The sequence below is a fragment of the Lepus europaeus genome, chromosome 6 (genome assembly GCF_033115175.1).
Source record: "Lepus europaeus isolate LE1 chromosome 6, mLepTim1.pri, whole genome shotgun sequence".
Classification (NCBI taxonomy): domain Eukaryota; kingdom Metazoa; phylum Chordata; class Mammalia; order Lagomorpha; family Leporidae; genus Lepus; species Lepus europaeus.
The window spans coordinates 59,138,897-59,152,556 of NC_084832.1; the positions used below are offsets into that span (position 1 = coordinate 59,138,897).

General features: G+C 48.5%; 1 protein-coding gene across 3 annotated transcripts; it reads left to right on the forward strand.

Moving 5' to 3' along the window:
* Positions 1 to 771: 771 nt before the first annotated feature.
* Positions 772 to 11,810, forward strand: CBY2 (chibby family member 2). 3 transcript variants are annotated; one of them, XM_062195331.1, is made up of 3 exons: positions 772 to 846; positions 1,123 to 1,203; positions 10,653 to 11,810. In XM_062195331.1, the coding sequence occupies exons 1-3, from the start codon at positions 772 to 774 to the stop codon at positions 11,808 to 11,810; spliced, it is 1,314 nt and encodes a 437-aa protein (XP_062051315.1). The 3 variants fall into 3 exon arrangements, with proteins under 3 accessions (XP_062051315.1, XP_062051316.1, XP_062051317.1); XM_062195332.1 differs by lacking the exon at positions 1,123 to 1,203; XM_062195333.1 differs by lacking the exons at positions 772 to 846; positions 1,123 to 1,203 and adding an exon at positions 1,911 to 1,958.
* Positions 11,811 to 13,660: the final 1,850 nt, after the last annotated feature.

Consider the following 13,660-nt stretch of genomic DNA (forward strand, 5'->3'; position numbering starts at 1 on the left):
GGGAGGGGCTAGAGATTTAAACAACCAAGCCTGTGTAATGAAACCTCAACAGTGGGGTTCAGAGAGCTTCCTGGCGGGAGGACACGTGGACGTGCTGGGAGAGTGGCTGCCCAGGGCTGGCACGGCCACTCCACACCACCCTCAATGCCCAATACCTTCCCTGTGCATCCCGTCTTTTTGGTGTTCCTGAGTTGTGCCCCTTATAATAACATGGTCATCATAAGTAAAGTGTTTTCTTGAGTTCTGTGAGCCATTCTAGCAAATTATTGAAGCCAAAGAAGGTAATGGAACTCCTGGCTTATAGCTGATCAGTCAAACGGACAAGTGGCATCTGAGGTGAAGGCAGCTTTGTGGGACTGAGCACCTGTCCTCTAGGGATCTGGCACTAGCTCCAGGTCGATAGTTTCAGGATGGAATTGAATAGTAGGGCATCCACTGGTGACAGAGCACTGGAGAACAAGTGGTGCCACAAAGCTCCTCGGTCCCCCTTTCCTCCTTTGGTCTGGGAATTCAGTTGGTATTTCTTCTTGAGTGATACAACTACAAGTAGATAATGTCCCTTCTGGAGAGAGGACGGGGGTCTCAGCCTGGCCTGGCAGTGGGGATGACCAATCAGGGCCTGGTGTTTGGGGTATTGTGTGTCACACTGACCCTGCTTAGCCACGTGGTCACAGATGCTGCAACACTCTTCCTACCTGCCAGATGCTTCGTTCCCACCTGTGATGCTCAGAGAGAAACCATGAGCCCTGAAGAACACCATATTGTTTTGTGATGTCACCTCTGGAATGTTCTGAGTGTTTTGGTGACCAACTTCTGCATAGGACCTATACCTGGCACCTCACATTGGTATGGTTTTTTGCTTGGGAGAGAAACAGTAGTCTTAGACAAGGATGTAGATATAGCAATCTGTGCTTCATAGACATCAGCTATAATACCTGTATTAATTTTGTTTAATAAAATATCAGAGATTGTCCACGCACACTTGCAGAGACAGATTTTCATAATGTACCTAATTGACAAGAAGCAAATAAATGAGTAGAAAGTTCTATAATTGTCAGATGAGCAATTGAGGCCCAGAGGGTGGGTTGGGAAACAGAAATTTTCTTCTTCTCTTTTCTACAGCACTCGAGGCCAAATTTTACAAGAAAACGAGATACCAGATCTGAAAGCCTAGAAATTCCAATCAATGTGGTTCTGCCTCAGGTAGGATTAATCACAGAAGGATGAAATCTGCCCGTTTAAGACAGAATAACACTCCTCTTCCAAAACTCCAGCCTGATGTGGAGTAAGCTGAAGAGTCAAGGCCTCTGATTCTAGTTGTGTGGTTGACCACCCACTCGTTCTGTGCCTGGGGGAGGAAACATGGCCTCTGTGGGCCTTGGGTTCCTCTTCCCTCATACAAGGAGTGTGAATTAGATGACCTGGCAACCCTAACATTTCAAGTTTCTATGCTAGACTGAAAACTAAAAACAAAAAACAATCAAATATTCATCCTCAAAGGGAGATCTTTGGTGCTTGCTGTTGTATAAGCACTCTGGATTTCTAGGGGGACAAGTAGACCTGGGGCTTGGGGTCAAATGCTTACGAATAAGTCCATGAGGAGAAAACCTAGCACGTCGACTGAATGCTATGGTATCATTTGGAGATGTCAATAGAATTAAGTCCTGCTGTGTACCAAAGAGAGAGCATAAAGGATACGTGCACGGTTTTGTTTGTTTTGTTTGTTTGTTTTTTAGGCCAATGTGTAGGTGCAGTCCTGACAGGCTGGAGATTCTAAGGTCTTCTCCTGCAAGTGGCTGTTTCCTTGGTGGGGTTCTCTTGATTGGATTGTTTCTACTGCTGTTATGTCACAAAGGGCATGGCCTTGCTTCTCCCAGAGTCACTCAAGGCCCCTTTGGAAGACCATGGGCATGCAGCCAGAGGGGTTGAAATGTAGAATGGAGAGATCCAATGCAGAGGTAACTATCTGATAGCTCTGTCCAGAGTCATGTAGGAGGGTGGGTCACCAGTGGACATTCTATGTATGTGACTGAACAATCTAAGCATGTATGTTCAGCAGGAGGCACAAATAGAGGACAAGAAAATATTCTGGATGTTTGTTTTCACATTATCCTTAAAACTCTGCAAGTAACAGACACTTTCTATCCATTTCAGCTCATGAGACTTAACCAGAATATACCATTGCTGATCATTTGACAGTATGATGATAAGCTACAGGAACCTTTCTAGGTCCAATTCTTTCTGTTGTGTACAGGGAGTTCCACTGGCCACTATTCCCTTTGATGGTTGGTGTTGCTCCTTTGATTCTTCATAGCCTGTATAATTCAATCTTTCCATTGTTAAGGGATGGGTGCAATCTGGGGTGGGGTGGAGGTGACAGTGAGGGTGGGAATAGGGTTTAAATAAGTGATGGTCACATGATAGAAAGATTGGAGAGATTCTTCTATCTATACCCAGCACAACTTTCCCTATCCACTCCTAGAAGCATCCTAGCAATCAAGGAGGAGAAAAGGAGGCTTTAGACTGTGTCTTTGGCTTGACCTGGGGCCACCCATTTTCTGTGCTATAGGACCTGGTGCAGCTGCTAGGCAGTTGGAGGACAGGGTGGGTGTACAGTGAGGAAAATGTTGAGCAATTATCTGGGCACATGTGCCCCATGTGGACAGATGTGGCCTCAGGGGTACACATGACAAAGAAGCACAAGCCAGGAAGCAGGTTGCAGGCACCTTCCAGGATATTGTAGACTAGTCATTTGCAGGAAGGAAGTGGGCAAACCACCACTGGTGCCGTGAGAAAGATGATGTGTTTGCTATCTCTCCCAACATGAGATGGTGCACACACTTGGAGGTAAGCATTGGCAGGGGAGAAAAGAGGGGGAGAAGTGTTGAGTGAATATTGATCATATCATGTGTTGAGCACAAAGACATGCAAGTGTGAGATTTCCTAGGTATGCAAATCAGGAATTCCTAGAGCCCTTCAGGTAATAGTAGGGTTGGAGTCAGGATCTTGAACCAGGTCAATATCCATACTCACTTGGCTGCACAAGGTCACCTCTTAGCTCTATAAGTCTTCTCCTGCTTGTAGGAGGTAGTGAGTGCCTCCTGTCTCCCCATATTCACTGCTCATTCCTAAGCCTTCTACATGTGTATGCCACAAGATGCTTCATTTTGGGGAAAGCTGGTTTGTTTTAGAAGGGAATTGCAGCTGCAGACCACTCTGTGTCTCCAGAAAGTGCAGCTGGCTCCAAGTTCCCAGGCCTGCTGGGTGTTTGGGCTCCTTAATTCCACTGCACAAGCCCATGACTCACTATTGGTCATCACCCTTAGGTCTCTTCTGGTCTTATTGATTTCCCATTTTTCTTTATCTTATTAAATATTCTTGTTTTCTGACCTATTTCCCTACAGCACATAAACTTGCAAGCCATCAAGGTTATTTTGCACACAGGCTGTCTGATCTCCTGGTTCCTTTTGTATGTAATGATTCCTTTCTCTCAGGCCTTCACATTTCCCCAGCGAGGACTCTCTGAATTTCACTAAGGCATTGTGTATTCCTAGATCGTTAGTGAAGGCTCTACAGCAGATCAGATGAACTCTGCAATGCCTCCACCGTCCCTTCCTGTTGCCTTTTCTCATTCCCTTTTGTTTCAGGTTTGCTCTTCCATATCTCTGCCAGTGTAAACAACTCTTCAGAGGGTGATTTGAGATTCTTTGTTAAACAATTAGCTAAAGCGTGACATCTCCTTTACTCTCTTTGCTGTTGATATTGTTAATTCTATTAAAATTCATCACACTTACCATTGAAAATTATTCTTTTACTTGCTGGCATCTTATTAAAAACAAACATTGGCCTGACTGTGGTACCAGGGAGATGAGTTAATTCTGGAAAATGAAAATGAGACTCAGCTTTGTCATGTCATCTCGCAATTAGGCTCATATTTGGCTTTTCTTTCCAGAATCTTGGGGCCTTCTGGCTTCCCATGCCTTAAAAGTACATGAGATGCTGCAGTTTCCTTTGCTGACCCTCTGTCAAGTTAGCGAATAGGTGTTTAAGAAGCCTGATCACCAGGCTGAAATTCTACTGCAAATGTTTATGGCAACCACACTTTTCTGGACTGTGATAGCCACACTTTTTAAGAGTGGCGAGAACTTCAGTACATGTCTGCTAAGTCTGGTTAGTCATTGTCCAGTCTTGATGAGAGGCCACAAACCCCAGTAGCTCCTCTCCAGAAGGGCCCACAGAGGTGCTGATGCTTACAAATCTTGTAGCACCATTAAGAGGCTTTGGTCCCACCATTTCTCTTTTCCCTTTGGCCACTGTCTGCTTTCTTTCAGTTGGCTGTTCTTCCCCTCCGTGTTCTTCCCTTGCCACGGGAGTAGTGATTTGACAAAGGCAGACAGCTGTTGGTGGTTTCAAGCATTTTCTTTCTGGGATCAGTCATTTAAAAAGGAGATGCCAGGGAGGGGCCAGGTCTAAAGCTGAGAAAGGATTCCAGTCCCTGGGCGGGGTTGCAGGCATCTGTGAGGGCAGTGTTTGTGACCAGGGTTCTTTCTGGATCCCCAGCGTGAATGCATCATTTGGCCACAGCTATGAGCACTTGGCATCTGAGGACAGTCTCTTGGTTTCCTTTTTAACAAGGCCTGATGGGAAGGTAGGATGAGCCCCAAAGCCAGTTGTGTTCCCCTCCTGAATCTACTTCCTATCTCATTCTTCCATGAAGAAGCCAACCTTTGCTTTTCCTAACTGCTGGGTCTCTATCCCTATGTGAGAGCATTTCACAGTGACTGGGGAAGAGACCATTCTCGCCTCCAATGGTGTAGGGGAGAAAGGAAGTTCCCATCTACCCTCTGAAAGTTCCATAACTGAATCTGCTGGAGCAGATGCCCAATAGATAAACTAACAGGAGCAAAGACGTTCAAATTTGTTTATAAGCAAATACACATAAACAATGAAACCCAGAAGAATGGCCACAGGGCTAAAGCTTAAACAGCACCTTGAGCTACAGAAATAACCATGGGCTAAGGTTTCTGGGAGGAGGTGGTAACGTGAAGGAATGGGGGTCTGGGGCCACTGCAGGGAGCTACGGGCCATGGGAAGGTGAAGGAAGGAAATGCACAGTGAACAAACGCTATCTTGCAGTGCAGTGAAGTCTCAGATAACAGCCCTCAGTGTACAGATGGCTGCTGGGCCAACTAGGGTGGTCCTAAATCATGTTGGCATCCACATCTCCTAGGTATAGAAATGGAGGTGCATGCGTGAAGTGACACATTCATTCATTGACTTAAATGTAGAGGAAGAATTGGTACTATAAGATTCAGAGTGCAATTCTGATTAGAGTGAGGATTTTCGTAAGGTTAAGAAAGAATTTTCTTCAAAGAGTCACTCTAGCTAGGTTTGATGGGAGTCAGTGAAATGCCATGGGAAAGAAAGATTTTTTGGGGGCTCAAGGTTTTCACAGAGTTCACCCATGATTCTTGTCTGATGTGGCAATGCTTGCATACTTAATATTCTTCCTTTAATCGTCTCACTTTTGCTGCTGCTTTACTTTATCCCCACCTTAATAATATTCATAGGATTACAGGTTTGATAAAAATAGATGTAGTTTTCTAATACCGGTTCAAATAATGACATGAGCATTAAAATTTTAGGAAAATGTTTGAATGTTCTAAGAAACTAAACCACGAGGTGATGCTAGGCTTGACCCTGTGTTCGGACAGGAGGAAAGATGGGAGGCCTCAGCCGCAAGTCATAAGTAAGGATTTGGTTTCCTGTTCAGAAGGCACTATTAGCCGATCAGTATTTCCCGGATTAGGTGCTACAGGGATGGAGCAGAGAAGGCACAAGGTCTGCTTGGGAAGAGTTGACCACTTAAGGGAGGGGACAAGGTTGGTAAAGGGGGTTTCTGGGGCCAGAGTGGTGCCGATGTACAAATGGGGATTCTTTGGACAAGAGAAAGTTATGTCCAGAGGGCACTGTTTCTGACCTTTCATTACATGGAAATGGAAAACAAGACTGGAGAGTGAGAGGGTATGACCAAGGTCACCTGATGTGCAAACGACAAGGGTCCAGATGTCTGGGCTGTCCACAGCTGAGCATCTGCCACTCGTTAAGGTTTGATGTAGTGCATTTCTGCTGAGGGGACGGTCACAATTCCTTGTGTGCCCAGATCAGAGTGTGCAGCTAGAACAAAGGCAACCAAACAGCATGAATTAAAGGCCATATGGATTTCACACGAACAGATATAAAGCATTTGTGATTCCTCTTTGGATGCTCAGGTGGGTCGAAAAGAGTGCTTGATTGAAGCAAAGCAACTGTAAAAAAGAAAACACAAGAAAATGAGGGAAATTTGAATCTGGACTCGGTATTCACTGATATGGAAGGGTCATTGTTAAATGTTAAATGGAGTGATGACGGTGCTGTGAGTCTATTAAAAAGAAACACACCGATGAGTTTGTGGATAAAATGACAGGTGGCCTTGAGTCGAGGTCTGGATGAAGCAAAATGGCCTGGATTTGCTCACTGCTAAAGCTGGGTGATGGGCACATGGACAATTACTAGTTTGTTCTGTCTCCTTTAATATATGTTTTTTAAAATTTTCTTTAAAATTTATTTATTTGACAGGTAGAGTTGTAGACAGTGAGAGAGAGACAGAGAGAAAGGTCTTCCTTCCGTTGGTTCCCCTCCAAATGGCCGATAAGGCCAGCGCTGCATTGATCCGAAGCCAGGAGCCAGGTGCTTCCTCCTGGTCTCACATGCGGGTGCAGGGGCCCAAGCACTTGGGCCATCCTCCACTGCCCTCCCGGGCCACAGCAGAGAGCTGGACTGGAAGAGGAGCAACCAGGACTAGAACTCGGCGCCCATATGGGATGCCGGTGCCGCAGGCGGAGGATTAACCAAGTGAGCCATGGCGCCAACCCTTAATATATGTTTGAAGTTTTCTACGATAAAAAGTTAAGGAAAGCATATCTGGACCCCCAAATTACTGCAAGCCATTTGATAAACCCACAGTACTTTTCCATGTGTGAGCTTCACACATCCAAGTGTGCTTATTCCAGGGAGTGGAATTGGGCTTGTGTCCTAGCGACTGAACTAGTGCTGGTTATTTAACTTCTTTTTCTTTTTTTTTAAAGATTTATTTTTTATTTGAAAGAGTTACACAGAAAGAGAAGGAGAGACAGAGAGAGAGGTCTTCCATCTGCTGGTTAACTCCCCAGATGGCCGCAACAGCTGGAGCTGTGCCGATCTACAGCCAGGAGCCAGGGGCTTCTTCTGGGTCTCCCATGTGGGTGCAGGGGCCCAAGGACTTGGACCATCTTCCACTGCTTTCCCAGGCCATAGCAGAGAGCTGGACAGGAAGTGGAGCAGCCAAGATTCAAACCGGCACCCATATGGGATGCTGGCACTGCAGGCGGTGACTTTACCCGTTGTGCCACAGCGCTGGCTCCTCATTATTTAACTTATTTGGGTTTCAATGTCTCCACCTGCAAAATGGGAATGCAGTACTTTTAATGTCAGTGTTGTAAGGAATAAGAAAATTCAGTAGGTAGAATGCTCTGCTCTGGGCCCAGAATGAAATTGGTGCCCAGTATTTGTTTCTCCCCTTTCCTTCTCAGGATCAGGCTATACGCTGTCGACTAAAGTCGCAGTATTCCAGGGCAGGATCTTCTGGAGCCAGATCCTGACAAGAGGGAGTCTTCTAGTGCAAGGACAGAGGGGCCTCTACAAATGTGTACCTTTGTGTCCTTGGTAAATTTTACAGAAATTCAGGACCTTGAACTTACAAGTAAATGGCCTGGGCTATCCAGGGTGAGCTTCATTCTGCTCACAGACCCAGCCTCAGGAGCCAACGTGCTTTCCCAAATGAGAAATGTGAAAACCATGGAGGCTGAATTTATTGAAAGTAAATAAGGTTCTGATCAGAATGCCCTCACAGCCTTGCTATCTGGAAGATTGAGCATATCCTTACAGAGTTAATGACATGTGCTTATTGCGAAGTTAATGGCATGGAACTGTGTCTTCTATTTATCTAGCTCTTTGAGTCTTATAGGATCGTAACCAACTTTATACACCGTGCAAATGATTTCTCTTTCTCTATACATATATATAATGCTGATAACATGACTTGTTTCCTATCTTCTCGCTCTGTAAAATTGTGAAAATAACCTAAGACGTGAGGAATTGTTACCTGGAGAGCATTTTGATGTACTCGGATAAAATGCTTTTTGGTGTATTTAGGAGTAGCTATTTTTATTTACATCCATTGCTGCAATTGTAACCTCTTCTCCAGCATATATTCTACCTGCTCACTTCTTTCTAAATACATCCCCAAATTATTGCACTTCTCTTCATAACAATACCCTACATTTCTGTGGCAGTTTTGAGAAAACATCTTTGCTTTCGTTATCTCACTCACTCTTCAACAACTGAGCTGCAAACTAAGCAGAGTGCCTATCCTTCCCATTTTACGTGTTCATTTCACTGGCCTTTGATGTTGGAAGGTGCCTTTAAGATCATAGATTCGATTCTCTCATTTTACTAGTGAAAAAACTTGTATCTCAGCAAAGGTGAGAGCTTCCCGCAGTTTCAGACTGCCCAACAGTGACACACCCAGGGCAGGAATCCTCGTGACTCCTGGCCCCTAACTCTTGGGCCTTTAGCACTGCTGCGGTCCTGAGCAAGGGAGGCTGCACATTTTGCCACAATCAGAGCTGTCTTGAGCACCTGCAGGCAGAGTCACCAGAGGAAGATGGATGGAAATGCGGATTCCCAGGCCACATCCCGGAATCAGACTCATCTACAACTCACCGGGGTTATTCCTCCGTACTGGGAAGTGTGAAGGTTGCTGGCTTGGTGGAGGCAAGCCCTGTGGATCTGGAACCTGTTTTATGCTGTGGTCCTGAGGTTCATGGCCGACATCTCACGAGCCTCTTTATGAATTCCTCTGTGCCCTTTGCTGTCTCCATCTGCACATGTTGAACGCTGCTCACTCACTGACATGTCTGGGATCGTGCTCTTCCCTTCCAGAATCGTCAGTTGGATTCTCCTTTGAGCTTAGCTTTATGGTGGGGGCTGGGGGAGGTGGATGTTTAGGGGCTGCTGCTGGGACAGACTGAGAGGCGACTGAGAGTGGACGATGAGGATAGATGGAACAGGGGAGAAGGCAGGTCCGACCCACGGCACCATCATTCTGGACGTGGCCAGTTGGGTAGCCTTTGAGGGACTCTGCTGGTGCCCAATGTGGTGCACACCTGTGTCTGAAGTAGCTTGAGAGCTGTGTCTGATAAGTGTGTTTGACGTCAAGTGTGCCAGAGCCCAGGCTTCATGCTTTTGTACATTACCTCTTCTAGATCCAAAAAATAGTTCCATGAGGCAAGGAGGTAGATGCAATGATCCCCGTTTGAAATTACAGAAATTAAAGCTCAAATAACTTGCTCAAACTCATGTAATGGGAGGCCGGCGCTGTGGCATAGTGAGTAAAGCCACTGCCTGTAGCGCTGGCATTCCATATGGGTACTGGTTCTGGTCCCAGCTGCTCCACTTCTGATTCAGCCCTCTGCTATGGCCTGGGGAAGCAGTAGAAGATGGTCCAAGTCCTTGGGCCCCTGCACCCACATGGGAGACCTAGAAGATGCTCCTGGTTCCTGGCTTCGGATCAGTGTAGCTCTGGCCATTGTGACCATCTGGGGAGTGAACCATCAGATGGAAGACCTCTCTCTCTCTCTCTCTCTCTCTCTCTCTCTGCCCCTGCCTCTCTGAAACTCTACGTTTCAAATAAATAAATAAATGTATATAATGGATAAAGGGTGGGGCCAGGACTCGAACTTTGTTTGGCTGTAAAATCAATGCCTTTAACCTCCACCATACACAATCAATTCTCATTCTCTGTAGCTTCCCCATTTGCAAATTTGCCTACTTGCTAAAATTAATTTGTGATCCCAGAATCAATACTTGTAGAAATTTATGGACATTCTCAGATGTGGCACAGAGTGGTGGAAACTGGAGTTTCTTGAGGCTGAGCTCCTAGCTGAAGTCCTTCTTGTTCAAAGTGTCACGCTGCAAAACAGTGTCCTTTGCACAGTCTATCTAGCAACTTTTCTTTTTTTCATTTTGGTGGTCTGTGTTGATTTTGTGATTTTGCTGTTGTTTAAATGGCTTCCAAGGCATGCCAAGCCAAGTGCTGTCTGATGTTCTTAACCGCAGGAGGACTGTGGTGTGCGTTATGCAGAAAATGCATGTGCTAGATACATTTTGGCCAGGTGTGACAGTGCTGTTGGCAGCAAGTTCAATGTCAGGGAATCAACCATAGGTATTAAGCAGAAACACACATGAAACAGGGTAATGTATGGAGCAGTGTGAGGACCAGAGCCCTGCAGGAACCTAGCCTGCTATTTCCTCTGGAACAATGATTCTGTGTTTGCTTAATTCAGCGTTCAAGGTGACCTTACAGCCCGGTGCTACCGGGGATAACTAGGACTGGCTACATTTCCTTGCGAGGGCCCGGAGAGGCAAACGTGCCCCCGCCCCCGAGTGGCAAGGATGGACTATGAGCCTGGGTGTGTTGTGGGGGAGGGGGTCCCCCGGCTCCCTAGTCCCTCCCCAGCCCTGGGGCTGTGAGTTCCTTATTTAACGCTGAACTTTCCTGTTCTCTCCCACAGCGGGGCACAGCCGAGCCCTTTCTCCGGCTCCACAACGTGTACACCACCCCTCACTGCTCCAGGCAGGCCGCCCTGTCCAGGCCCAGCCGCAGGGTAGCCAGCCAGCACTCCTACCCACTCAACCGCTTCTCCTCCGTGCCCTTGGACCCCATGGAGCGTCCCACCTCCCAGGCAGACCTGGAGCTGGACTACAACCCTCCGCGGGTGCAGCTGAGCGACGAGATGTTTGTCTTCCAGGACGGGCGGTGGGTGAACGAGAACTGCCGCCTGCAGTCCCCCTACTTCTCTCCCTCCTCCTCCTTCCACCACAAGCTGCATCACAAGCGGCTGGCCAAGGAGTACCTGCTGCAGGACGAGAACAAGGCGCTGCGCGAGGAGAACAAGGCCCTCCGCAGGGAGAACAAGATCCTGCAGGTCTTCTGGGAGGAGCACAAGTCCACGCTGGGCCGCGAGGACAGCCGCTCCTCCTCACCCCTGCTGCACAAGGACACGGCGTCCCAGGAGGTGGTGAAGCGCGACAGCACCGCCCTGCCGGTGCAGCGCGCCAAGGAGAACAGCACGCTGCAGCTCCTGCGAGAGGAGAACCGGGCCCTGCAGCAGCTGCTGGAGCAGAGACAGGCCTACTGGGCCCAGAGCGACGACCAGGCCGCCCCCGCCGAGGAGACCAAGCCCGTGGTGTCGCCACACGAGGAGTCTCACAGCCCCGACCAGGGCCCGGGCCTCTCGTCCCCCTTCGAGGAGTCCAAAGGGCCCTCGACGCCCCAGGAGGACGCCAAGACCCTGCGAGCCCTGAGGGAGATGGTCAACAACCTGGCCGGGCCTTCCGGGGAGGAGGCGGCCAAGGCGGGCCCCGGGCTGGCCGACGGCGGCCAGGCCCTGCAGCTGCTGAGGGAGATGAGCCAGGCGCTGCAGGCCCTGCGCGAGGAGAACCGGCTGTTGCAGGAGGAGAACAGGGCCCTGCACGTGCTGCGGGAGGAGCACCGCGTCTTCCAGGAGGAGAACAAGGCCCTGTGGGAAAACAACAAGCTGAAGCTGCAGCAGAAGCTGGTCATCGACACGGTGACCGAGGTCACGGCCCGCATGGAGATGCTCATCGAGGAGCTCTATGCCTTCATGCCGGCCAAGAGCAAGGACCCCAAGAAGCCCAGCAGGATCTGAGGCCTTCGCGGCGCGCACGGGGGCCCCCGGGCCCCCAGGACACTGGGCGGAAGTAACCCCCTGCCTCCCCGCTGCCTTCCTCGCCTTCGCCCACCAGCAGAGCCTACCGAGGAGCAGCCATCCCGGCCCTTCCTAAACCCAGAGACGGAATAAAGGCAGGAGGGCTGGGGCCACTTACCACCAGTGTGCTGCTCTGGTGCCTTTTATTGGGGGGGGGGGGGCAGTAATTTTAGGTTCAAGGCAAAAGTAAGCTAAGTACACAGAGCCCCCAGATCCCCTGTTCCCCAACCCCCACATGCACAGCCTCCTCCACCCTGAACATCCTCCACCAGAGAGCTACAATTATATCGTAGCTGTAGGTACCCCACCTAGTAACTCTGCTCTCTCCCAACTCCTGGCAATCACTGGCTTAAAAAAAAAAAAGGTTTGGGTATTTATTTATTTGAAAGGCAGAGTGACACAGAGAGAGGGAGAGACACACAGAGGGATCTTCCATCTGTTGGTTCACTCCCCAAACAGCTGCAATAGCCCAGGGGTGGACAAGATTGAAACCAGGAGCCAAGAACTCCAACTTGGTCTTCCAAGTGGCTGGCCGGGACTGAAGTGCTTCGGCCATCCTCCACCGGCTCCCCAGATGCAGTAGCAGAGAGCAGGATTAGAAGCAGAGCAGCAGGGGCTGGGACAGGCACTCTGATCATGGGGTGAGGGTGTCCCAGGCTATGGCTTACCTCGCTGTGCCACAACACCAGCCCTTGCACTATTTTTTTTTTTTTAATATCTCCATAGTTTTACCTTTTCCAGAATGGCATTTATGTGGAATCATACAGCATGTGGCCTGCCCAGATTGGCTTGTTTCACTTAGTAATAAGCATTTGAGTTTCCTCCATGGCTTTTCATGGCTCACTATCTCATTTCTTTCTAGCGCTACATGCCATTCCGTTGCCTATGGACCACTTGCCCATTCACCTGAGAAACATTGTGATGGTGTCCATGTTTTGACAATTATGAATCCACTTCCTTCCCTTTCCCCAGTCTCTTCCTTACTTCTTCTATTATTACCAGTTTTTCATCCTCCTTTTTTTCCTTCATTCTTTTTCTTTCTCTCCTTTTCCTTTGTCTTTTTTGCTCTCGCATCATCTCTCATTTCTGAGGCTGTGGGGAGGGGACAGGTCAGTGGGAGAAGAGGTCACTCCAAGCCAGGGCTTCTCACCTGTGCCGCCATTTACACTTGGGGCTGGATGACTGTTCCTGGAGGGGCTGGCCTGTGAGTTCTGCAGTGCTTATCTGTGTCCCTGGCTTCTACCCACTGGATGGCCTAATGGCCGCCTGGCCTCCAGCTGTGACAACCTGAATGTCTCTAGGCATTGCCAAATGTCCCTTAGGGGACAGCATCCACAGAAACACTGCATAGGTTTCTCAAAGTAGTTCCCTTGAGACACTAGTCCTTGAACTGCTCGGAGGAAAATGAAGGCTTCCCCAGGGGAAACACTGCTGCAAGCCTCACCAGCAGATGTGGGATCCTACTCCGACCTAGAGGCTGAGAAATCCCACTAGGAAGGAATCTGTCTATCTTTGGTGTACCTAGAATCGCCCGAGTTTATTTGATTCTGAAATCCCTTTTCCTATTATTCCTGTCAATCACCCAATCTGGGATGGGGTGCTCTCCGCTCTCCCCAAACCTGACCTCTCCTCTCTGTCCTGGAGTTCCCTCTACTTACTTACGGTTCAGACTTCCCTGGGTGGATTCGAGAGGGGAGGATGGGCGGCTCCCAGGCTTACTAGGACTGAAGTCTCAGAATCTTCTGTGAAGTTGGACACTCTTACTTTATTTGAAGGACAGAGAGAGAGAG